This window comes from Bos indicus, chromosome 16 (assembly GCF_029378745.1).
Source record: "Bos indicus isolate NIAB-ARS_2022 breed Sahiwal x Tharparkar chromosome 16, NIAB-ARS_B.indTharparkar_mat_pri_1.0, whole genome shotgun sequence".
NCBI lineage: Eukaryota > Metazoa > Chordata > Mammalia > Artiodactyla > Bovidae > Bos > Bos indicus.
The window spans coordinates 51,114,966-51,138,630 of record NC_091775.1 but is presented as its reverse complement, the minus strand read 5'-3'; the positions used below and the strand labels follow the sequence as shown (position 1 = coordinate 51,138,630).

The 23,665-nt window shown below is 60.0% G+C and overlaps 1 protein-coding gene across 1 annotated transcript; it reads right to left on the bottom strand.

Moving 5' to 3' along the window:
- Nucleotides 1-911: 911 nt before the first annotated feature.
- On the bottom strand, nt 912-2,528 carry HES5 (hes family bHLH transcription factor 5). Its single transcript, XM_070768354.1, has 3 exons — nt 2,352-2,528; nt 2,095-2,260; nt 912-1,871 (listed from the first exon to the last, which is right to left on the bottom strand). Exons 1-3 carry the CDS (start codon nt 2,403-2,405, stop codon nt 1,594-1,596), a joined length of 498 nt encoding a protein of 165 aa, XP_070624455.1. The 5' UTR covers nt 2,406-2,528; the 3' UTR covers nt 912-1,593.
- Nucleotides 2,529-23,665: the final 21,137 nt, after the last annotated feature.

Genomic DNA, 23,665 nt, shown 5'->3' with positions numbered 1-23,665 from the left:
CCCAGGGCTCAGCAGGGACCCGAGGGCAGAGCAGCACTGTGCTCCTCTGGAAGGGGTGCTGTGGACCTCCCCTCCAGAGTGGACAGAAAGGGTTGGAAGGCGGGGCCAAGAGAGGTGCTGAGGAGGTAGGAGGGCCGGCCGGCCTGGGTGCTTCTGGGTCTCTGCAGACTCAACCAGCACCCTGTGCCTGCCTAAAAATAGACAGCTGCCCTTTCTGAGGCGAGGGCTGGCCCTCCTGTTGCCAGCACTGCCTGTCTCAGCCCTGGTGAGTGGTCAACCTGCAGGGAGGCAGGCCAGCCACCTCTGGGCTGGCCAGGAAGGTGCCCCAGGGGCTGGTCCAGGGACACAGGGGCTCCAGATGTGTGGGGAGGACCGTGGAGGGGAATGTCTTTCGTGTTTGGCACGACTAAACCCCTTTGACTGCGGTGAGAGTGCTTCAGGCTATGGGGTCCCTTTTAGCCTCCACTCTCACCCCCACCTGCAGAGAGCTAGTGAGAGGTCTAAGGCAGGAACCCAGGCGCCCCCCCCACGCCCCCTTACTGCACAAGGGGACCCAAGGTGTTCAGAGACCCTCTCCCCTCCAGCCTGCCTCTCCCTTGCTTCCCTGACTCCCAGTCACTTCCGGCCCCACCTACTTGTCCCCTCACTCCTCATTCCCAGCTTCTCTTCCCTCCCTGCCGGTCAACCCTGCTTCCTAGCACCCCTGCTTCTCCTCTGCTTCCCCCTCCTCCCTCCCTCCTCAGCCGGAGCCCAGCCCTTCTTCGGGTGTCCAGGGGGTCATTAGCAAGGACAGCGCCCACCTGTGGCTGCATATATCACAATAGTGCCTACTCCTCTGCATCCCTGCCAACCCGCCTGCCTGGTGGCTACCAAGGACATGTGTGCGGCACAGAGACAGATCGCGAGAGGGCTGAACAATCAGATTTTATTATCAGTCTCCAGAACAGCCCTGTGGTTCCCACATGACCGAGAGTTCAAATTCTGAGTACAAAGTCGTGCCCACGTGCACCCACCCACACAGAAATCCTTTAAGGATCATGGCGGAGACCCCCACCCGCCCCACGCAGCCCACTGTGAGCCCCGACCAGACAACCAAGCAGATGTAGGGCCTTTTGGCCTGGCTCTGCCTAGCCCCACGCCCATCCTGGCTGACGCTCTCCTTCCTATGAGGATACACCTTGAGTTCCGCCTTCACAAAAGGCAAATGCGGCCGGCAGCACCGGATCTGAGAAAGCCCTCTACACACAGCTCGGGGCGCCGGCTGGCCGAGCCCCGCCATCTACAAATATCATAGAACCCCTGCAGTGGGGACTTCCCAGAAGTCACTTGCTGAAATGCAAACATAGAGCAACCCCATAGGGTCAGACATTTGGCAGAAGACGGGCCCGATTGTCCTAATTGACAAGGACTCTGCACGCATTCTCTGAGAATGACTCTCCTGCTGGCCGGCCAGCCTGGAGAGAGAGAGCCTTCCGGAGAAGGGGTGCATCCAAGCCTGAGGCCGCACAGCCGATGGGAAGGCTCTTCCCCTGCCAGAGGAACGCCCCGGCCCTCTTGTCCTCGGGGCTGGGCGGCCGCCTGCGGTCTCGCTGGTCACCAAGGCCGCCAGAGGCCACAGACGGGTTGTCGAGCAGCGGCGGCAGTGGCGGCCTTGGCCGGGGCAGGCGCAGGCGCGGGGCTGGGCGCCTTGGGCTCCTTGGCGGGCGCAGCGGTTGCGGCCGGGGGTCGCTGGAAATGGTACAGCAGCTTCATCTGCGTATCGCTGGCCGCGTGCAGCGTCAGGAACTGCACGGCCTCCTGCAGGCACCACGAGTAGCCTTCGCTATAGTCCTGGTGCAAGCTCTTGGGGCCGGCGGCGGCGGCGGCGAAGGCTGCGGGGAGCGGGGACCGCGGTGAGCGGGGGCCGGGGCCCGGGGACAGCGGTGAGCAGGGACCGCGGTGAGCCGGGGCGCGGGGAGCGGGGGATTGGGCAACGGGACTGGGGGCGCAGGGAGGTGGGCAGCGATGAGCAGGGCGCCGGTGAAAAGGGTCAGGGAGCGCGGGGCGGCGGTGAGCCGGTCGCGCGGCCCGACTCCTGGACGCAGGGCGGCTCACCTTTGCTGTGTTTCAGGTAACTGACGGCCATCTCCAGGATGTCGGCCTTCTCCAGCTTGGAGTTGGGCTGGTGGCGCGCGAACTCCTGCTCCAGCAGCAGCTTCAACTGCTCGATGCTGCTGTTGATGCGGTCGCGGCGCATCTTCTCCACCACCGGTTTTCGCAGCTGCAGGCGGGAGGAGGGGGCGTCAGCCGGGCTCGGGCCACGCCAGCGCAGGGGTCGCGGGGACCGCGCGCCAGACCGGCCGCGCACTTACTCGGTTTTTCTCTTTGGGGCTGAGCAGCTCCACGGCCACGGTGCTGGGAGCCATGCCTGGCGCGGGGAGAGGCGAGGTGGCAAGGCGGCAGGGAGCGGAGCTGGCGCGTCCCGGGCTGGCGCGGATCCCGGCCCCTATATAGGCGCGGGCGGCGGGCTGGCGCCTGGGGCCCGGGTGCCGCGGCCGTTCCCACACTCCGCGGCCAATGACGGCGCGGGCCGCACAAAGGCGCCGGCCCATTAGCGCACGCTAAATTGCCTGTGAATTGGCGCGGGCACAATGGGCGCTCCCCGAGGAGCAGGTGGGCCGCGCGGCACAATGTCCGGGCTGTGGGAACGCGCTCGCCCTCATTAGCATCCCGGGGCCTGATGCTGGGAGCCCCGCGCCTCAATATGCTGCCTTTTCCCAGGCCGCAGGGACGAGGGCGGGGGGCAGGAAGGAGCGGCGCCCTCCCCGCCCCTCGCCTCCCCAGTCCCCCTCTCTCCTTACAGCCCCCTCCCCAGCGACTCCGCGCTGCTGGCTTGCAGAGGACAGGAGCGCAGATACGGAGAGAGCTCTAGAATGTACAAGTGCGGCAGCTTCCAGAGGGATGGACACCCTCCCAAGCAGGGACCTGCTGCCCTCAGGGGAGGGGTAACGGAGGAAGCAGATACAGCCACCTCCCTCTGCTCAGGTGGAAGGGGGGCTCTCAGCATCAGACCTACTGGCATATGTGGCAAGTCCCCAGGCTGTCACCTGGGACACGTGACTTAAGAGCTGGAAAATGGGCCGCTGCACCTCCTAGGCTGGGCTTTGGGTAGCTTTAGGGAGCCAGAGTCCCTGAGATGCCTTCCAGGAGCTTCTGCGCCCCCTCCTCTGGGGAGCTAAGGCTTATCAGGCTGTAGCATCTGGGGTGCTCTGAACCAACAGGTGGCCAGCGTGGCCCCACCCCACCCCCATCTGGCTGGCCGTCACAGTGGCTCCAGGCATGCTCCTTACAGGTGTGTGGTCACTGCTCCTGTGGGACGGGGGGAAAGCCTCAGCCACGTGCTGTCCTATTTCAGCCCTGGGGGCACCTATAAGGTCTGCTGTCCTTAAGCACTTTGCCAGTGGTGGGGAAGGGGTGCCAGGAGGCAGATATGAGGCCCCGGCCTGGAGCTCACACAAATGCTGTACCAGCTCAGACCCACTAGCGGAACCGCTGATCCTGGTCCCTGGTCAGCCCAGCTGAGGGCCAGTGACAACTTGGGGGCCAGCCCCACCCTGGGTCCTAGGGGAGTGGCTGCTTGGAGCACCCCTCCACCCAGAATAGTCACTGTCCTCTGATTCTCTGCAGCCAGGAATCCCGTTCTGTAGGGACTGAGCAAGGGGGTGGGGCTGGGCCTGCTTTCTAGGGGCAGGGCAGGATCCAAGAAGGTCTAAGGGGGAGCAGGGCTTCAGTCCTGGGAGCCAGCAGTTGGCATCAGGGCACATTAGCTGGAGTTCAAATCCAGGAGCACAGTTCCCTGGACAGCAGCCACCTCTGAGTGCGGCTGGGAATCGCAGGGCCCTAACAAAGGTCTTGGCAGGGACTCGCAGCTTTGAGTGGCCTGCTTGGTGGACCTGCTCAAGAAGTACGTAGCACAGGAAGCCTTTGGTGACCCAGAGAGGGCCCTGTCTAGGAAGCAGGAAGATAGTGGGCAGGCTTGGCTTGGAGTCAGCCCAAGACAGCCCTGAGAGCCCCTGGTCACCCCTGGGATGGATTAGGTGAGGGGCTCTGGGGGTGGAAATGTCAGATGACTTTGGATCGAGATAGAAGGCAGCCCACCTTCACCCTTTGGCACTTGCTTCTCCCCTGAAGCACCTCTCCTGAAGGGGACACAGGCCCAGGTTGGCTGTGGGACGCAGGTGACCCTGAGGTTCCTGCCTTGGGCCTGGGCTCCTCTTTGAGCAGGGGGACCCCTGCCACAGATATCTGGCCATATCTGGTTGATGCCAAAGGGCAGAGGGTACCTGGGCAAAATGGGGGTGGGTGTGCGGAGGACAGAGGCTCTGTGCTTTGCTCCACAGTCCATCTGGCAGCTCCCACAGGCTACAAGGGGGACCTGGTGACGCTCAGCCAAAGTAGGGCTTGTGCTGGGCAGCTGGCCTGCTTATGGACTCCCTGGGGGCCAGGCTGTGGGTGGAGAGCAGAGTGGCTGAGTCTCCTGTGTCCCCATTCCCACACCCTGCCAGCCCAGCACCCGGTGCCAAGGAGGAGCTTGGTCAGGAAAAGGGAACGCAGGAGTAAGGGGTGGGCTGTGGCTGCAGCCCCCACCTGAGCCCACATATGCCTGACTGTCCGGCTGCTGGCAGTGGCGCCCCAGAGTCCTGCCCAGAACTGAGAGCAGCACCCAAGCTGGGACCTGTCCCCTGCCTCCTGGCTTTGGAGGGGCAGTTGTCTGGGGGTGTGTGCCCTGCCCTGGCTGCCTCCCCTGAGCCAGCTTTTGGCCCAGAGGAGACACGTGCCAGCAGAAGTGGTCCGGCCCCCACCACCCCAACTGTATGCCCACCTGCAGTGGGCCGGGGTGGAGGTGAGGGTGGCGGGTGGTCTGTGGGGGAGATGCTTCCTCCCTCCCTCCACCCCCTCCCCCTGACAGGAGCAGCTTTGATCCAATTTTGAGTTGTGGGAAATATGAAATGAATGGTGTTAAATCTCAGCCCGGCCGGATGAAAGGCTCGCTGGCTCCCTCCCCGCGTGTGGGCCAGATGGCAGTGCGGCCTCCGAGGCACACGCCTGGCCTTTGTGGGCCGCTTAACACTGTGAATGGGGCCAAAGTGTGGGAAAGTCGCTGGGCTCCCGGCTCACACGTCCGAGGTGAGTGGCCCAGCAGCCTGGGGGGGCTGCCGAGGAGGGAGGGTTTGGGGGCAGGGGAAGAACCCAGGGCTGCTCCTGGCTGGCAGTCTTAGCGCAGAGGCAGCCCAGGGTGTGGAGGGGATCAGATCCTTTGCCTCGGCAGCCCCCAGCAGCTGGGGAGGAGAGAGGGGAGCGTGTCTTGCCGCCATCCTGGAGAGCTCACTAAGTCTGGGGTGGGGTGTCTGGGAACAACCACTGAGGCACCTTGCTGTGGATATGGAGGCTCAGGCCAAACACACTAGCTGGGTGTGATTATGTTAGAATTCGGTAATCTAGGACCACAACCCATTTCTAAGTAACCCACACCCCAAGTCCACCCCTCCCAGGCTGACTGCAAAGCCAAGAGCACCATGGTGGGGGGGGGGGCGGCGCGTGCTCCAGAGGCATCTGCTCCCCGTATCCAGGGAGGTCTTCTTGTTGGGAGGGCAAATGGTGCAAGTGGTGTGGAAAACAGTGTGGCTGTTCCTCCAAAGTTAAACAGAATCACCACGTGACCCCGTAATTCCACTCGTGCTCTGTATCCAAAATAATAGAAAGCAGGGTCTCAAGGAAACCCTTTGAAACATGTTCACGGCAGCATGTTCACAGTTGCCAAGAGGCAGAAACAACCTGTGTCCATCAGTGGGTGAACGGGTAAGCAAAATGTGATTCATCTGTATGACAGAATATGGTCCGGCCTGAAACAGGGAGGAGGTCCTGACACCTGTTCCAACGCGGATGGACCTTAGGACACGAAGCTCAGTGAAATAAACCAGACACAGGAGGACACATCCTATGTGATTCCACGTCTCTGAGGTCTCTGGAGGAGTCAAAGACACACAGGCCAAAGCAGGAGCATGGGAGTCGGGGGAGGGGGAAGGTGTGGGGATTGAGTGAGTGATGAGGACAGAGCTTTGATCTGGGAAGGTGAGACCATTCTGGAGACATAAACAATGTGAATGTGCTCAACGGCACTGAGCTGTGCACTTGAAAATGGTTGAGACGGTACTCCACTGTTACGTGTGTTTCACCACAGTTTAAAAACATATATAAACAAGGAGGACTGCTTGAAGAAGAGCCACACATTCACTCCTGCCCAGCCTTGCATTTGGCCCCAGGCGACTCTGCCCCAGACCTCCCAGTGCCCTGCAGGCAGGACTGGTCTGGAGGGGACACTGCCATACCCACTGGCCTCTGCCCAGCTCCAGACTGCCCTTCCACCCTGCCTGGGGCCAGATTCCCTAACAGGTTGTGCCGTCCACAGGGCTGTATGAAGCCCTAGTGTCTCAGGTACAGGAGGGTTTCCTCCTTGGCATGTGGGGCGTGGGCAGGCTGGGGCAGGTAAGGAACAAGGCTGGTCTTCTGGGAAAGCAGGGATTCCACTATCCACAATGGTGCCCCCACATCCAGGGCCACCACAAGGACCCCAGGCTGTGCACAGGGCAGAGATGGGTGCCCCCGGGGTTGTTCTGTGCCATGGCCCTCACCCTGGGCTCATCCAAATGCAGCAAGTGCTGTGCCCCCTCCTACTGCCTAGTGGCTTCCAGCGAGTCCCTGGCCAGCCCTCCATCACCACCTGGACCACCTGCTGTGACCCCTGAGAGAGCACCCAGGACAGCAGGGAGGCGCCCAACTCATCTCCCCAGGTGTGAAGGGACAAGGCTGCCACTCAGAGTCACCCCCAGCCAGGCAGGCCCCTAGGGGCCCTCGATGGCCAGGGTCTACAGGCTGCTGAGTCTGTCTAGGGGTGGGGAGGGCATTGGGGTTTCTCTGTGGGGATCCAAGCAGTGCTCGATGGGGATAACAATTTCAGTTTTTCAGCATCTACTAAGCACCACACAAGGACTTCCAAGGGCTTCTTAGGACTGCCCAGGGAGGGGACTATCCCTTCCCTGTTTGACAGGTAGCAACCAGGGGGTCATAGAGGTTAAATGTTGCCCATGGTCCCATGAACTCAGAGACAGCTGACATGATGGTGACGGTGGTGAGTCCACGTTTTTGAGCATTTATTACTAGGTACGAGGCAGGGAGAGCCCATAGGCACATCGAGAGGTTGCTGAGGCCACACGGAGGATGAGGGTGGGAGCTGGGACATGGACCTGCAGAGATGGGGTTGGGGAGGGGAAGGAGTGCAGAGTCAGGGCTGGGGGCCCGGGGCCCGGACGTGAGTGGAGCCTGCTGTGGAGATGGGACTGGGGAGAGGCAACATACTTCCCCCTCCCTTACCCCCGGGTGTGTGCGAAGGGGCACATTGATCGCTCCCTGGATCCCCTGGCTGGAGCCACGCTCCAGATGGCGAGTGGCCAGAACTCTGGACAAAGGGCGGCCGCAGCTCCCAGGCAGGCTGCGAGGCACGCGGGCTGCCTTTGTGGCTTGAAGGTGGAGGGTCGGGAGTGTGGGAACCTCTGGCTGCATGGCCGCACTGCACTGCAGTGGAGGCGCTCTGGGGGAGGAGTGCTCTGGGGTGCGGGAGCACTCGGCCCTCCACTGTCTGCTCTCTTCCACCCTAGCTCCCCGCACCCCCAGAACCAGACCAGAGAACTGGATGTGAGAGGAGGCTCTTCTCCCCTCTGCCCACTGTGGATGCTTCCCTCTCCTTCCCTGGGAGGAGACACCTGGATGATGTACCTGGCCTGAGAGGGGACTGAGGCCTGGCCCCTGTCCTGGGGCTGGAGCGGGGCTAAAATTGGGGCTGGGAGACCTTACACGTAGGAGGTCACTTTGAGGGAGTAGTTAGCCTACCATGGAGTTACAAGGAAGAAAGAATGTCTACCTGACATTAGCAGAGAGGTTGGGGGAAGCTTCCCAAATGCTGACAGTTTGGGGCCAGAAACTTAGTTTTTCTTCTGTCTGCTTTCTTCAGATTTTCTGGAAGGAGCATCAGCTGCTTGTATAATTTCTAAATGGGCACATTTAGGCTCACTCACGGAGAAGGCAATGGCACCCCACTCCAGTACTCTTGCCTGGAAAATCCCATGGACGGAGGAGCCTGGTAGGCTGCAGTCCATGGGGTCGCTAAGAGTCGGACACGACTGAGCGACTTCACTTTCACTTTTCACTTTCATGCATTGGAGAAGGATATGGCAACCCACTCCAGTGTTCTTGCCTGGAGAATCCCAGGGACGGTGGAGCCTGGTGGGCTGTCGTCTCTGGGTCGCACAGAGTCGGACACAACTGAATCAACTTAGCAGCAGCAGCAGCAGCAGCAGGCTCACTCATGGACCCAGGGAGCATGGGGAGTCTTGGGGAAAGCTTGAGACACTGACATTTTTCAGAAGAGCCCTGGATTTAGAGGGCTGAAGAGAAAGGTGGGGATACCAAGGGAGGACTTTCTGGAGGAGGCGGTGCCCAAGGAGGTCCTTGAAGGGAGACTAGCTGTGTGCCTGGTAAGGAATTCTGAGAAGCTCTATCTAGGTAAAGAGATTGGGGGGATACAGACTTGGGGGTGAGCAAGGCAGGGATGGGTAGTCTCCAGGTCCGGCTGGAGGAGGCTTCCCCATGTGTGTGCCATGCATGTGTGCCCTGGCATGTACACCATGGATGTGCACCCATGCCTGGGCTCTGGAGGTAAAGGGCCTGGCACTGCCCCCAGCCCCTCAGCTTGGCTTGCTTCCCTTGGTAGGTCAGCGTGTGTACGCACCTCAGGCGTCCTCTCCTCCCTCCTGCAGCCTGGCATTAGGGGCCCCAACTGGAGGAGGACCCGAGTTGGGCTGGATGCTACTCTGGGCGCCCCCTCCTGAAGCAGGTGAACTCGGGGCCCTGGGTGGGTGTGGGAAGACCTTGTCTCTTAGCAGCCCCCATCCTCACTGTCTGGGGGTCAGTGCCCTCCCCAGGGCGGCACCACGGCTCAGCCAGGCCTCCGGCAACATTTAGAGGCAGGAAAGATTATCCCCATCTCACAGGGGAAACTGAGGAGTTGAGAGTGCCGTGGTCCACCACCACCCTACCTGGGGCTGGGCTGTGGTGCCGGGCCACATGGCGGGTCAGTCAGCCCCCCGAGCCCAGAGGGGCTGAGGGTTCAGGGTGTCTGGGGAGGGGCCTCTCCCCAAGCACTACACTCAGAGCTGAGGACCAGCGCTCCTGGGTTATGTTGGACCCGGGAGGTGGACCGGAAGTCCGGGGATGGCAGGTGAGGGGATGTTTTCAAACAGCAGGAAACCCGAGGCCCGGGGTGGAGGGGGCACACAGATGCCTCCTCCTGTCCCTCAGCCTGCAGCCCCCATAGTAGAGGCCAGGTTTCAGAAAGGGGGCCCCCAGCCCTCTCCCCAGGGCAGTTGGGGTTCCACAGACAGCTTCTTGGCCAATTCTGGGTGCTGCTGGGCGGGGATTCCAGGGGTTACCCTCTTCTGCTCCAGGACAGAAAGCAGGCTGCAGGGGGTGATTCGGGAAGTGGGGTGGTCTGCCATACTCTCTCCACAGCTCCTCCTCCAGTCAACCTGGAGGCCGGGCCACTCCAGCTCACAGGGCACTAAAGTAAAGCTGGCATTTCCTGAGCGCCCACCGCGCGCCGAGCCAGAGGAGAGGCTTGGTGTCTGACTCTGGGATCCAAGGATGATTATTATCATGTCCATTGCACAGATGAGGAAACTGAGGCTTCGAAAGAGGAGGGGTCTGGCCGAAAGCCGCAGACCGAGCCAGACAGCTGGGGCCCTGCAGCTCCTCCTGCCCGGAGGTGAGAGGAGGTGGCAGCTCCAGGGGCTGAAGCAGGGGCTGGCGGCTTTGTCTTTTGCGCTCCTCTCTACCCAACCTTCACTCCCGCTAGTTTTGTTCCTGTGCCCTAAGGCTGCAGAGCCCCTCCCCGAGCCTGCGTCTGGGGGTCAGGCTCTCAGCCCGTGCCTTGCAGCTTCTCCCCAGGCTCAAAGTTCTCCAGGCTGGGTGCCCAGAGACCCACTGAAACCCCCATCCAAAGTGGGGTGGTTTCCAGGGGCACCATTAGGGGCACAGACAATGCCCTTCTCGGCCCTCACCCCAGGTGCTGGGTGGGACCAAGTTGCCCATCCCGTGGTGGGGCAACTCTGCAGCCAGCCCCCAGTTTCTGGGGTCTGTACTGCCCCTGCCTGTGTAGACACAGACCCCCCCCCCCCCCCCGCAGAAGATGGTCTCCTTCCCTTTGGCATTTCAGTAGTACACTGAGGGGAGCTGGTTTTGGGGGAGGAGGGACTGGGCGGGATGGGCACAGGGTGTGTCCAGGCTGAGGCTGGGCTCTGCTCTTGCCTTCTGTGCCTTGATTTACCTGGGTAGGATGGGCTTTCTCTGCCAAGACCACCTGAGGCAGGGGTTGCTGGAGCTAACTGAGGGTGGCCAAAGGGGCTGGGCCAGGTCATAAACCTGATAACTGGATCATATTCTGGGATCCCGGAGCTTGGACCCTCCCCAGAAGTTGCCCTTGGATGGCTGCCTGGCCTCCCCCACCCCTTACCCCTTTCTCTCATCTCATCAAGGTTATGCTCTATCCTGGGGTTGAAGCAAGGTATCCATAGATCTGAGGGACCCCTGCATTCCATGAGGGGGTGAGGGGTCAGCCAGGGACTGTAGACTTGGGGACCCCCCTCAGATTTTGCGGACCAAACAGGCCCCAGGTTCCCAAAAGAGCTGCGCTGCAGGCTTGGCAGACAGGAGCACAGACCCCGGGCTCCATCAGCCCCTACTTCCTGGGCTTCAGTTTTCCAGGTCTAAGGTGGTGGTGGTGGCGGGGAGGGCGGGGGCGCAGGGGAGTGGCCACAGGGACGCGCGGAGGTGGGCGGTGGGAAAGCGCGGGAGCCGCGCGTCTCACGGCGCCTTGGGATTAGGGGCCGCGCGGGCCCACGTGGCCGCGCCCCGCCCCCGCCCCGCGAGGCCAGGGCAGGGCCAGGTCGCTGTCCCCAGCTGGTTAAAAACCCCGCGGTGTCAGAGAGCAGCTCGTTCCCAACCTCTGAAAGGCAGACAAGCCCTTTATTGCTCTATTATAACGCGGAGCCAGATGGTCTTTTGGGAGTTGCCCCCCCTCGCCCCCCGCGGCCGCCCTCATTCATTCAGGGGCAGACCCCGGCGTTAATGCCGCCGGGAGGCTGGGGGCAGGGGAGCAGGCACGCTTCCGCCGCCGCCGCGCAGTGTGGGAACCGCCAGGCAGTGCGGACCCACAGCCCGCCCGCGGGGAGGGCACGGATGGGCACGCACGGAGCTCCCGCGGGGCTGCCCGCGCCCGTGGAGAGCTCGCGGGCCGGGCGGGGCGGGAGGACTCCTGGCGGCCCTCACCGGGTAGCCTGAACCCTACCGTGCCTCGGTCTCTTCATCTGTAAAGCAGGGAGGATGCCTGCGCCCACCTACTAGGTTTTGGAGTGCTGGGTAGGGGCGGGCCGCGGCCCTCCGCCATTTTCATGCCTTCCGGGAAGAGCGCTGTTACATGTTTAAATCCTTGAAAAAAACATCCAAAGAAGAAAAATATTTTGAGACACGTGAAAATGAGATGGAGTTGAAATTTCAGCATCCAGAAATAAAATATTACTGGACCACAGCCAGACCATCCCTCTGCTATTAATATGAGGAGTGCTGTTCTGGATGGAGGCAGACCCGAGTGCGTGAACCACAGGCCCCTAAACCCTGACATATTTACTGTAGGGCAGGTTCGCTGTCCTGCAGTCAGGAACGGCACCCACCACACCATCGGTGTGTTAACTGCTATCCTTACCACCCCCCACCCCCAGCTCAGGGATAGGTCTTGCCCCCGCCCCATCCCTTTTGCTTCTGGGGCTGGTGTGGGAGCTCCACTCAGAGGGGACACCTTGCTGAGGTGAAGGTTTTCATGGCCACTCTGCGTGCCAGGTTCCTCAGTCCATGGGATTCTCCAGGCAAGAATACTAGAGTGGGTTGCCATGCACTCCTCTAGGGGATTTTCCTGATTCAGGGATCACCCCAGGGATCGAATTCCAGTCTCTTAAGTCTTCCGCACTGGCAGATTCTTTACCACTAGTGCCACCTGGGAAGCCCTCATGCCCATTGTACAGGTAAGCACACTGAGGCCCAGTTTGTGGCTGAGACCAGACTGGGCCCTGGGTTAGGGCAGATGGGGCAGCATAAAGCACCATGGTGGTCACTCAGCTCCTAGACCCCACCTGCATGTCTTCCACTGCCCGGGGAGGATCTTCCCCTTCACACCCGTTGGGAGGGGTCCATGCCCCAGCACAGGTGCTGTTGTGCACCACAGAGAAGATCCAGCTCCACCCACCCCCCCTTCCCGGGCTAAGGTTAATTCTCACATGGCTGCTCCGTGGGCTCATTGGCTGGCTTGTCCAACCCCTTCCTCCACCAGCAGTCCAGCTCTGGGCCTCGGTGTCCCCACTGATGGTTGGATTGGTCTTGCTGATCTGTAAGGCGCTCCCCTGCCTTGTGCTTAGGTCACTGGGGGCTTGAGGGATGGGAAATACAAGGGGCAACAGCTCAGAGGAAGGGGGCTTTAGGCAGGCCCACTGGGGCCTGCCTGCTGTTGGATCAATTATGGGGGGATGCCAAGGAGACCTGCAGTTCTGGGGCACTGAGTTTGGAAATCCTTTCTCTTTGCCTCACTCAGCTGACCTATCCCCATTCCCTTGTCCTGTGATGGCTGAAAGGAGAAAAGAATCCACCTCTGCAGGTATGGTCCCAGCCGGGACCCTCTGCTCCCAGGTATTATGGGGATCACAGATGTGAGGCTCCACATCCTTCTTGGTCATTCCTCCGTGATCCCTGGACCCTCAGTTCCTTCCCAACCTCCCCCCCAACAAGATCCCTGCCCTGATGCCAAACTACTACATCAGCATTCCCTGTGGGTACCTGCTGGCTCCCACCTCCTGCAGACCCCACGTTATAACTGGCACTCAGAGTCCAATGCCAGGGGCTCCAGGCTTCCAGCCCATTTAGGGGACCTCTCAGTGAGGCTCAGCAGTGGTCCAGGGCACACTTGGTGCTCCCTGAGCCACTGGGCTGGGGAGTCTCCTTGGACCCACTTAGTGGGGCAGGGGACACGATGCCTGGTTCACAGGTGAAGGCAAGTGTGGCCAAACCAGTCTTGGGCTCCTGGCCAGCCAAAAGCTTAGGGGAGGGGGCAAGATCAAGCCTGCCCACCCCCAGCTACTTAAAGTGGTGGTTAAATGCCAGGCAGGGTGCCCAGAGCCTGGCCATGGGGTCTCCACTCAGATAGAGGTGAGGGCTCCCTTCTCTGGTTTGCCCAGGTCTGGCAGTGACCCCATCTTCGGTGTCCCACCTCTAGCCTCTGGGACTCAAGACGGCTCCTGGGCTCAACCACAGGTGTCCAGCAGGCGACCCCCTGGGTTCACCCAGTAGCTCTGGGCCCCATGGGGCAGCTGCCATCTAACCTGGAGCTCCTCAGTTTCCCTGCGTATGGAACAAGACAGGAGAACCCCAGTGGTCTTGCTGGCCCTGTGGACCCCTTTCGTCGGATGCTACTTGAGAAAGCCGGGGGGCCTGTGGACAGGGAGCCTGTGCTGCCCAAGGCTGATGCCGGCTCTTGGCTCTGGGGCTTTTTCTGAGCAGCCGCCCCGCAGCCCTGCCCACCCCCAGTCCGCGGGAATTTGGGCGGGAGGCCCACTCCGGGTGGCTTCCCACACCCCGTCCCCTGCTGGGGACATTCATCTGGCACAAAAGGCGCGTGCCCGGCGACAAACTCATTCACACGGGCTGCCGGGCTTTGTGTGCGGGGCTGCGGACCCAGAGGCCATCTGGGGAGCAGTCGTCCCAGCAGGGCGGGGCCCCGGGCTGCCTTTGAAGGTTGAGGAAGCAGCAGTGGCTGGAAGGCCACACATCTGGCCTGGCATCACCTTCCTGTCCCACAGCCCCCAGGGTGTCCCATGCACGCCCCAGCCTGGCACTGCTAGGGTGACGAGGGGGTAAGGGGGACGCCTGCCTCCCCTCCCCAGCCGTTAGGATTGCTACCCCTTGGATGCACACATCAGAGAGCCTCTGGGGGCAGCATGGCCTCAGGACAGGGCTGTGGGCTCAGGACTCAAACCCAGGCACTGCGACTACTACTACCACTTAGTAGTAGACCTCAGTTTCTTCATCTGTAAAATGGGGCTAACAACAGTCCACCGCAGGACCATGCTGAGGACAAAGGGAGGGGATAAAGGCAGAGAATTCAGGTGGCCATGCAGGCGCTGCTGGTACTAATGCTTTTGTTTCCACCCACCCCACTTGGTTCCATTTCTTGGGTTGGTGATCCCTGTCTACATCTGGGCTGCGTGAAAGCCACCTGATGGAACAGGAAAAGGCTGGGTGCAGGGCCAAGGAGCACCCAGGACGATGTGACCTCAGCAGTGGCGGGGCTGGTCTGTCCTCTGTCCAGTAGAGCACAGGTGGGCCTGCCTTCCTCTCAGGATTCCAAGCAATTCCAGGGAGAAGCCGCATGTCCTGCTTGGTCTGCATGCCGTAGGCGCTAAGTAAGTGTGCCCCACTCTCCTCATTCAGGCCCCCTGACCTCCACCCTGGGCCTGCCCTGAGTCAGCCCAGGGTGGGCACAGCCCCAAGCATACCCTTCTGCTGACCAGCCCCTGAAGGGCTAGGGACCTGGACAATCTGAGGGGAGAGCCCTGAGGGGCAGGGTGGGGGGCTCCCTGAAAACCCCACCTCATGTGGCAGGCAGTTCTGAACTTGGCAGCTGGACGGCTGGGGGCAGGGAGAGGGGCATCAGGGTTTCCCCCACTCAGGGATCCTTCCTGTCCAAGGGGCTGTGGGGCCAGGGCTTGGCGGACAGGACCTCTGCGGAGGCGCCCTGCCCCCACCCCCGCCGGGAGGGATGTCCTTGAGAGGGTGTCCTGCAGGCCCCGAGATAATCCCTGCCTTTGAGAGGCTGTGAGAGGCTGGCCGCGGACTTTCCCACAGCCCCACATAAAGGCCGGCCGCCAGCTGCTCTCCCACAAAAGGCTCCCAGCCTTTCAGGGCCCGGCGGGTGGGGTGAGCAGAGGCGCAGTGCAGCCTACCTGGCCACCCCCAGGCAGAGCTTGCAACCATGGGGGCGGTGCCTGCCCACTGACCACCAGGGGCTGGGAGGTCCTTGTGGCTGGGCACTTGGGAGAGCCCTATGGGGCCACCCAGGCCAGCCACCCGCCCCCCTCCACCTCCCCCCGCTGGAAGCTGGCATGGTTCTTGGGCCTGTCACTCATTCTTGGCCTTCTTCCTCGGACCGGCACACTCCCGCTGCTGTGCCTGCCTCGCCACCAGCCTGCCCTCTCCCACTCTCCCACTGGCCTCAGATCACCATCACCCGCTGGCACGCTGCCTTGCTGCTCTCACCTCCTTTTTGCTTAGACACCTCACCTGCCCCAACCCCATTCTGCTACACCATGCAGGTGACAAGAGGGATAAATGGCGAAGGCAGAAGGCTGGGCGCAGCCTCCATCTTGACCTCAGCGTCCTCATCTGAGACGTAGGACAGCACTGCCACTTCCCTGGGCTGGTGTCAGAGCCCCCTAAATTCAGATGTTTCAAAATACCAAGTCCTGGAGGAAGCAGGGGGTGGGGTAAGGGAGGAGGGGAGGCAGGGTGCCTGGCCTCAGGAATTAACTGCCCAGTGCACATCAGACAAGGACCAGCCTTGGGAGGCCAGGGGAGCTTCCCAGAGGAGGTGGCAGGTGGAGGCTGGCTTCTCAAAAGCAGGGAGGAGTGTGGGAACTCTCGGGGGCAGAGGCAATGGCCTCTCAGTGCAGCCTAGCTGGTAGGACCCTTTTCTGATTCAGGCTGTATCTTCATGGGGCTCCACATTCTGGGCACCCTGCACCAATTGTCGCCCAGTGAGGATGGCCTTCTTCAGAAGGTCCCCTGTCTGGGAGAGCTCCTGGTCAGGTGTGAGCCACTGGAGAGGTTCATAGGAGGGACCAAATGTGTCACCGGTAGACAGCGACCAGAACGTGGCCAGTGGGGACGCCTGTCCTCAGTGTCCGGGAAGGAACTGATCCGTATGCCAAGACCCCAGGGAGGGACACTTTCTCTGGTCCTGAGTCCTACAAGGCTGCTGGCTGCTGGGGGCCGGGCCATGGGGCTTTGAGGACTGGTATCAGGAGCAGAGATAGCTTGCGCCCACGTGTCCCCGAGCGTCCCGCCCACACCCCCACCTGCTGGGGGCGGAGGCACTGCCTTATTCCAGTCAGCGGCCTCTGGCGTCCAAGCTTCATCTAGCTCCGGCCTCCGATTGGCTGCTGAGTGAGCGTGGGGAGGTGGGGAAGCGTGCCTGCCCTTGGGCCCCCTACCCTAGTCCCAACCCAGTCCCATAAAAGCACCGCCACTACCGCCTTCCTGCCGCCCTCCTGCACCAGGCGCCCCAGCCCTTGGCGTGACCCCGTGAGTACCCCAGAGTGAACCCTGATCCGGGTCTGGTTAGACTGCAGCGCAGGGTGTCACCGGGGGTCCCTGCAGGGTCCAGCGTACACCTCGCTACCACTCTGCTCTCCCTCCTGTTCGAGCAGTTTGCGTGGGCGCTAGGTCAAGTCGGAGCCGGGGAAGGGACGTGCTGGAGATGGCGGTGGTACCATCCCTGGTGCGCTTTGCATCCGTCCTGGCGAGGGTCGCGGAGGGGTGTCACCCAAACCCAGAGGTCGGGCCCCAGACAGCCCTCGCTGCCCCCCACCCCCACCCCCGCGCAGTCCCCAGCTGGGCTCACTCTCCCTAACACTGTTCACACTGCGGATGGATCCAGGGAAAGCGTGGCCTGCGGCCTCCCAGAAGCCTTCCGGACTTCTCCCTGCACCAAGTGAGGATGGAGACCTAGGTGGAGCTGAAGAGCCCCTTGCGGAAGAACCCCCGCCCCCGCCGCCAGAGCCGCACGCGAAGGCACTCCCCTCCCACTAGGTTCCTCTCCTACTAGGGTCCCAGGTCGGGGCTTAGCCGTGATGGCCAGCTGCAGTGCTCCTCCCGAAGAAGGCAATGTGGTTCCCCTCCTTTTCCCGCCAAGGCTGAGGAGCCCGGCCTTCCACTGTTCGCTGTGGGCTGTGCCCAGGCCTTCACCTTGAAGAGGAGTCCTGGGGACAAGGGTTTTGTATATTGCAAAGGCGGTAAATGATCAAGTTTGTCCATGGCAGGGAGTGGAGTGGGGCCGGGGCGGGTGTGCCTGGTCATCCCAGCCGGGCCCTGCAGCTCCACCTCTCCTTCTTTCAGGCTGGGAGAGGACTAGATGCTTTATGTTAGAGCGGGAGTGAGGTGGTGGCGTGCTGTGGCCTTGAAGGGCATGCCCACCTGCTGGACATCAGTGGGCTAAGGGGCATGTGCCATTCCCGTGGGATACAGGGGTATGTATTGCAGAGGTGCAGGGTTCATACCATGTGTGTCTCAGAACTGGACCACGTGGAGCTTGAATAAAGCTCCTGGTCTGCAGACTCCACCTGGGTCTCTGCCCCACCCTCAAGTGGACCACCACCCCTGAGATTTGGGGTCCCTGCCCAGGGCATGGGGAGGGGTCTGGCCCTCCAGGGGTGGGGCATTGTGCCAGGGTGTCCTGGGCTGGATCCCTGCCCTGCTGACCTCTTCCCTGGAACCATGGTCATTGCCCAGTCTACTCCCTCAGCCTCTAAGGACAAAGAAGACCCTCTGTCTTCTGGGGCCACCCTGAGCCAGGCCTCCTAGGGGGAGCCTCCTGTCTCTGGGAGCTCCCTATGGTGCCCACGATGTGGGTTCTGAGCCAGAGCGACATTGTCCCCAGTTCATGGCAGAGCGTTCCTAGTGTGACCCTGCTGGCCCAGGGACCCTGCAAAGGACACACCAGGAATTGGGTGGGGGTGGGCTGGTGCCTCTCAGCAGTGGAGGCTGGCCCTAACCTCCCTCGTTCCCTTTCCACCCCTGTGGTGACCGCCCAACATTACTGAGCAGAGCAAGGACTGCGGCTCCCCCAGGTACCTCTTCGTGGACCCCTCAATCTGCCCCCATCTGTTCCCCATGATTAGAGCCCCCTCCTCCCTTGGCAGCAAGGCTGAGAAGTCAGGAGTCCTGGGCCCAGCCCGTGTCCCGCACTGAACCGGTATGGGAGGGGACGCGGGGTCACAATCTTAAAGGGAGTGTGGCCCCAGGCTCCTTCCCCTGGCCCGCTCCTCCCCTGCTCCCTGACTAAAGCCCATCCAGGAGAGACCAGGGCATAGATCTGGGGTTTGCTGCCCCCTGGTGTCTCCTGGCCTGGTCCTGCCGCCTGGAAGTGCTGGGCTCCCAGAAGGTAAGGGGCTCTGAGTTCCCTTGCTTCTCAGCAGAGGTGGAAGTGGAGGTGGAGGGTCCCTGGGCCCAAGCCTGCCCCAGGCCCGGTGTGGACAGACAGCCAGGGGCTGCCCCCGCCTGGGTGGGGCTTCAGTCAAGCTCTGGAAAAGGGGTGGGCTATGCAGAGAGCAAGCAGAAGTCAGAGAAGGTGGTCAGCGGGCAGAGGTGGTGACCACAGCAGCAGGCAGCAGCCTTGTGGATGGCGCCGCTGCCTCTGTGCCTGGAGTGGCTCCAGATGATGGGGTTGTGAGCCATCTCCCACCCCAATGAAAGTTTCCACCTCTGAGCCCCCTGCTCCACGCTCAGGGCTCCAGTTACTCCCCCTACCAGCAGGTCACTCCTCTAGGGGAGGGGGCAGCCACCAATGGGCCATCCCTCTGCCCCATTCCTCAGCATCTAGTAGGTGTTTAATAAATGTGGGTTACACAGAGCTTGGCTTCCTGGAGGCCTGAGGAGCCTGGACTCAGGGTAAGGCCCGCTGGCTCAGAGCCCTCCTGTTTCCCTATCAGAGGCGGGCAGAGACTCTCAACTGTGCAGCGGGTGACTGCCTGGTCCCTGGGCCCTGGAGGGCCCCCCTCCCCACCAGCCTATCTGGGAACCTTGGTCCAGGGACGGGGCTGGGGCCATGGACACGGTCCTCTGCTTCCAGGTCAATTGGGCAGTTGGTTAGCATGGCTGGCTGGAGAATCCAGGGAGCCAATCTGTCATGTGTCAGATATCTCAGCAGCAGAATATGGGGCATAGGTTGACCACATCCATGTCACAGGTGGTGGAGACTCAGGGCTGCCTCACAAGTGCTGCTCAAAACGACAAGAACCCGTGAGTTGGGGGTGGGGAGCCTTTCACCAGGCTGTGGCCAGACAACATTCCCCTCATGTCCCAGGTTTTCTTTGTGAAATGAAGCCCGTGACCACATTGAAACAAAGGAGACAGGCTGGGGGTGAGCATCTTTTTAATGTCCTGATATCAGTTTGGGGGAAGGACATGATCATGGTTCACATTTAAAAAGGAAACCATAGCTCCTGAAGGTGGACAACACCAGCTCCCAGGCCCCAGGGCCCCACCCTCCAGCATCACCTCCTGGAGGCAGTGATTCCTTTTTTCTGGCCAAGGAAGGAAGCTGGAGCAACACCCCGGGGTGGCATCTCAAAAGTGCAGGGTCCACAGCCCAGGAGCCTGGTCAGTTGGCCAACTCTTCCTGCACGTAGTGTGCAGACCTTTAGTTCACATGCTTTTTATTTATATTCTTTTAGTTGAACGTTTTGTTTGGAGATAATTCACAGGGAATTGTGCGAAGCAACACGAAGGAGCTCATGCACCCTTCACCATCAGTAACACCTCACAAAACGTTAGCGCAGGGGGACTTCCCTGGCCGGCCAGTGGTTAAGAATCCATGCTTTCATTGCAGGGGTGAGGGGGCGTGGGTTTGACCCCTGGTCTTACATGCTGCATGGCACGGTTGGGGGTGGGGGGGCCAACTATAGTACAGGGATCAGATTGGGAGTGCTGATTGGGTCCAGATACAGAACATTCCAAAACCGCGAGGATCACTCCTGCTTTCTTTGCAAACAAAACATTATTGAATCATTAATTTCAGATTGTGATAAAACATACATACATACTTTAAGTTACCACCTTAGCCGTTTCTAAGTGTGTAATTCTGTGACCTTAAGGATATAAATATTGTTGTGCAGCCATCAGAACTGTCTCCAGAACTTTCTCATCATCTCTATAGAAACTCTGTCCCCATTGAGCACTCACTCCCCTTCCCCCTCTTCACCTGCTGTCTCTGTGGACTTGGCTGCTCTAGACGCTCACGTGACTGGAGTCATTCGGTGCTGGTCACTTGACGTCCACTTGTCACGTAGCATCGTGTCCTCAAGGTTCCTCCACACTGTGGCGGGTGCCAGAGCTCTGTCCCTTCTTCTGGATGAATGACCCTCCCTTGTATGGGGGTGCCATTCCTCCGTGGCTGGATTCCCGGGTGTCTTCCACCTTTTGGTGACAAAGGTGACTAACTCTGCTGTGCCATGTGAGTGTATGGAGCGCTGGACGTGGGTCCTGGGGGCAGGACTGCGCCTGATTCATTTCTGAATCCCACAGTCCAGTGCTGAGGAGTGAGGGCCCATTGTGGAGGGTGGGGGGTGGGGGGTGCAGCAGGCAATGAATACCTGACAAGGCTTCCTTCTGGGGTCAGTATGGAGCTCCCAGGGGTGTCCTGGTCACGTGGCCTTGACCAGCAGTGAATGTTAATCCATGTCCTCATCAGCCTTTTTCTCATAAAAGTGAAACATGCAGTTCCCAAAACTCAGAGCCTGCAGAAGAGGATAGAGGAGAAAGTGGAGGTTGTCTGTGGCAGCCCTTCCCCCTCCCCCATACTCCCATCCCTCCATCCCCCATCCCCAGATCCAGCAGCTTTATCAGGCAAAGGGGCCCATGTGGGTGCCTTCCCTGAAAAACGGTGTCCCTACCCAGGGGGATTTGATGAGGAGTTTTACAGCAATGGTTCAGGGGTGGGATTGCTAAGGATCAGGGTGCGGTCAGGGCCTGAACTCCTTTAATCTGGCCTCAGTTGCTCCCCTCCATTGTCCCCTTCCTTCCCTGATTAGCAACTGTCTGAATCTGCTCTTTGGAACTCAGGGAAGGTCATAGAGGCTGGAGTCTATTCCTTACAAACAAGAAATGGTGCACACAGAAAGGCTTTTGTGCCTGGGAGCCCCAGAGGCTCTGATAGGTTTCACTGTCAGGGACAGGGTAAGTCGATGATGGAGCATCTCAGTACATTCTGCTGAGCAGGTGGAACGAAGCTGGAGCTGAGGCTGAGGCAGGAAGGAGCAGCAGTCACTGCATCAGCAGGGTCACTTCTGTGGCCTGACTGCGATTGTGTTCCGTCTGCGGTCAGACCTGGTTGACGTGTCTTTGTGGGCACTGGCTGTGCTGTTGTTCTGTTCACTGGGAGAGCAACGAGGCGGGCAAGCAGCTATCCTTGGCCTCATTGGGTTTGTTCTGAGTCTCTGCTCGGTGCCAGGTGCTGGGGACACAGACAGCACTGAACAAGGGAGAAAGTTCGTGGCCCTCAGGAATTGCATTCTGCTCCGTGTCTGTTTGCCCTGAATCCCATCTACTCTGGATTCATGTGTTGAAGTGCTGACTCCCAGCGTGGCTGTGTCTGGAGACAGGCTCTCAGGAGGTGGGTAGAAGGGAGGGGCGCTGGTCCCCGGGGACTGGTGTCCTCCCGAGAAGAGAGACATGGGTGATGTGGGTGAGGATGTGGCAAGAAGACAGCCATCTGCGAGCCAAGGAGGGAGGCCTCAGGCCGACCCTGGACACCTTGATCTCAGACCTGCAGCCTCCAGACCAAACCCTCCAGACTCAGGTACACTGCCATGGCAGCCCTCACCATTAGCCCCGCCCACCTTCCAGGCAGGCCCCAGCCCCATCTAAGCATCCCTGATCTCTGTTACTCGTGATGTCTGCCTGCTCCCAGATTTCACATCAATGCTGTCATGCAGCCTGGCTCTTCACTCAGCATAGTGACTGCAGGGTTCCTCTGATGCTGTGTGCACCAAGATTCATTATCTTATTGCTGAGTAGGGTCCCATTGTACGAATATGCCACGCTTTGTGTCTACTCACCCATCTGGGTGGTTTCTGGCTCTTGGTGATTACTGGGGAAGCTGCTCTGAACTTCTGTAAACAAGTTCTGATGTGGATGTGCGTGTGGACTCGGTCGCTTCAGTCGTGTCTGACTCTGCCACGCTATGGACTGTATGTTGCCCTCCAGCCTCCTCCGTCCATGGGAACCTTCCAGGCAAGAATACTGAAGTGGGTTGCCATGTCCTCCTCCAGGGGATCTTCCCGACCCAGGGATCAAACAAACGTCTCAGGTCTCCTGCATCGGCTGACGGGTTCTTTACCACTAGGACCACCTGGGAAGCCCTCTGGTGTGGACACATCTTCTCATTTCTCTTCCTTTTTTACCCAGGAGGGGAATTGCCCGGTCCTGCGTTAGGTGTGTCTGTAAGTTCGTAACAACTTGCCAATCTGTGGCCCAAAGTGGCTGTTCCATGTTCCATTCACCCCTGGGAGTGTTGAGATTCCCAATGGCTCTGTGTGCTCCTCAGCATTTGGTCAGACGTTAATCTTGGCTGTTCCATTGGTTTCAGTTTGGGTTTCCCTGTTGACTCATGATGTTGCACCGCTTTGCCGGTGCTCTCTATGCATCTTCTCGGGTTTGAAGGATTTGTTCAAATCTCTGCAAATTGGATTGTCTTACTGTAACAGTTCCCTGGTGGCTCAGATGGTAAAGAATCCGACTGCAATTTGGGAGACCTGGGTTTGATCTCTGGGTTGGGAAGATCCCCTGGAGGAGGGCATGACAACCCACTGCAGTATTCTTACCTGGAGAATCCCCATGGACAGAGGAGCCTGAAGGGCTACAATCAGTGAGGTTGCAAAGAGTCAGACATGACTGAACGACTAAGCGCAGATCCTGTAACAGTTATATCTTTTGGCTCCAAGATATTAATGTATGTGATGTATGTTTTCCCTGCAGGTGGTGTGCCTTTGCTCCAGCCCCTCTGCAGGTTGGGCCATGGCCAGCAGCGTTGCCACCTGCTCCGGATCTCATCAAGAGTGGAGCCGGCCACAGTGCTTAGCGCACATTCTTCCTCATTGTACACCTTTCTCACCTTGTCTCCCGGACTCCCAGGGCTCCTATTCATCCTTCAGAGCCCTGCCTGGCATCTGCTGCCCAGAAGTGAGCCTTCACCACATGAAGCTACTTTGGCTTTTTAAAAAATTTTATTTTTAAAAAAAGATTTACTTATATTTTTGGCTGTTTCTGGGTCTTTGTTGCTGTGCACTGGGTTTGTCTAGTTGCAGCGAGTGGGGGCTATTCTACTTGCTGTGCGAGAGTTTTCCATTGAAGTGGTTTCTCTTGTTTTGGAGCATGGGCTCTAGGTGCTCAGGCTCAGTAGTTGTAGCTCGTGGGCTTAGTTGCTTCACGGCACACGGGATCTTTCCTGACCAGGGATTGAACCTGTGTCCTCTGCACTGGCAGCGGACTTTTGACCACCAGACCACCACAGAAGCCTTACTTTGACTTTTAGACTTCATTTCCTCACTAGACCATGAGCCCAGGAGGCCGTCCAAGGCCTTGCAACCCAATGCTGGGGTGTGGTGGGGAGGGGGCGGGGCAGGGGGAGAATGGTCCAGCCAGCAGTGTGGCTCCTTATTCAGGGTTCGACTCGCTGATGCGTGTGGGTAATGTTGGAGCA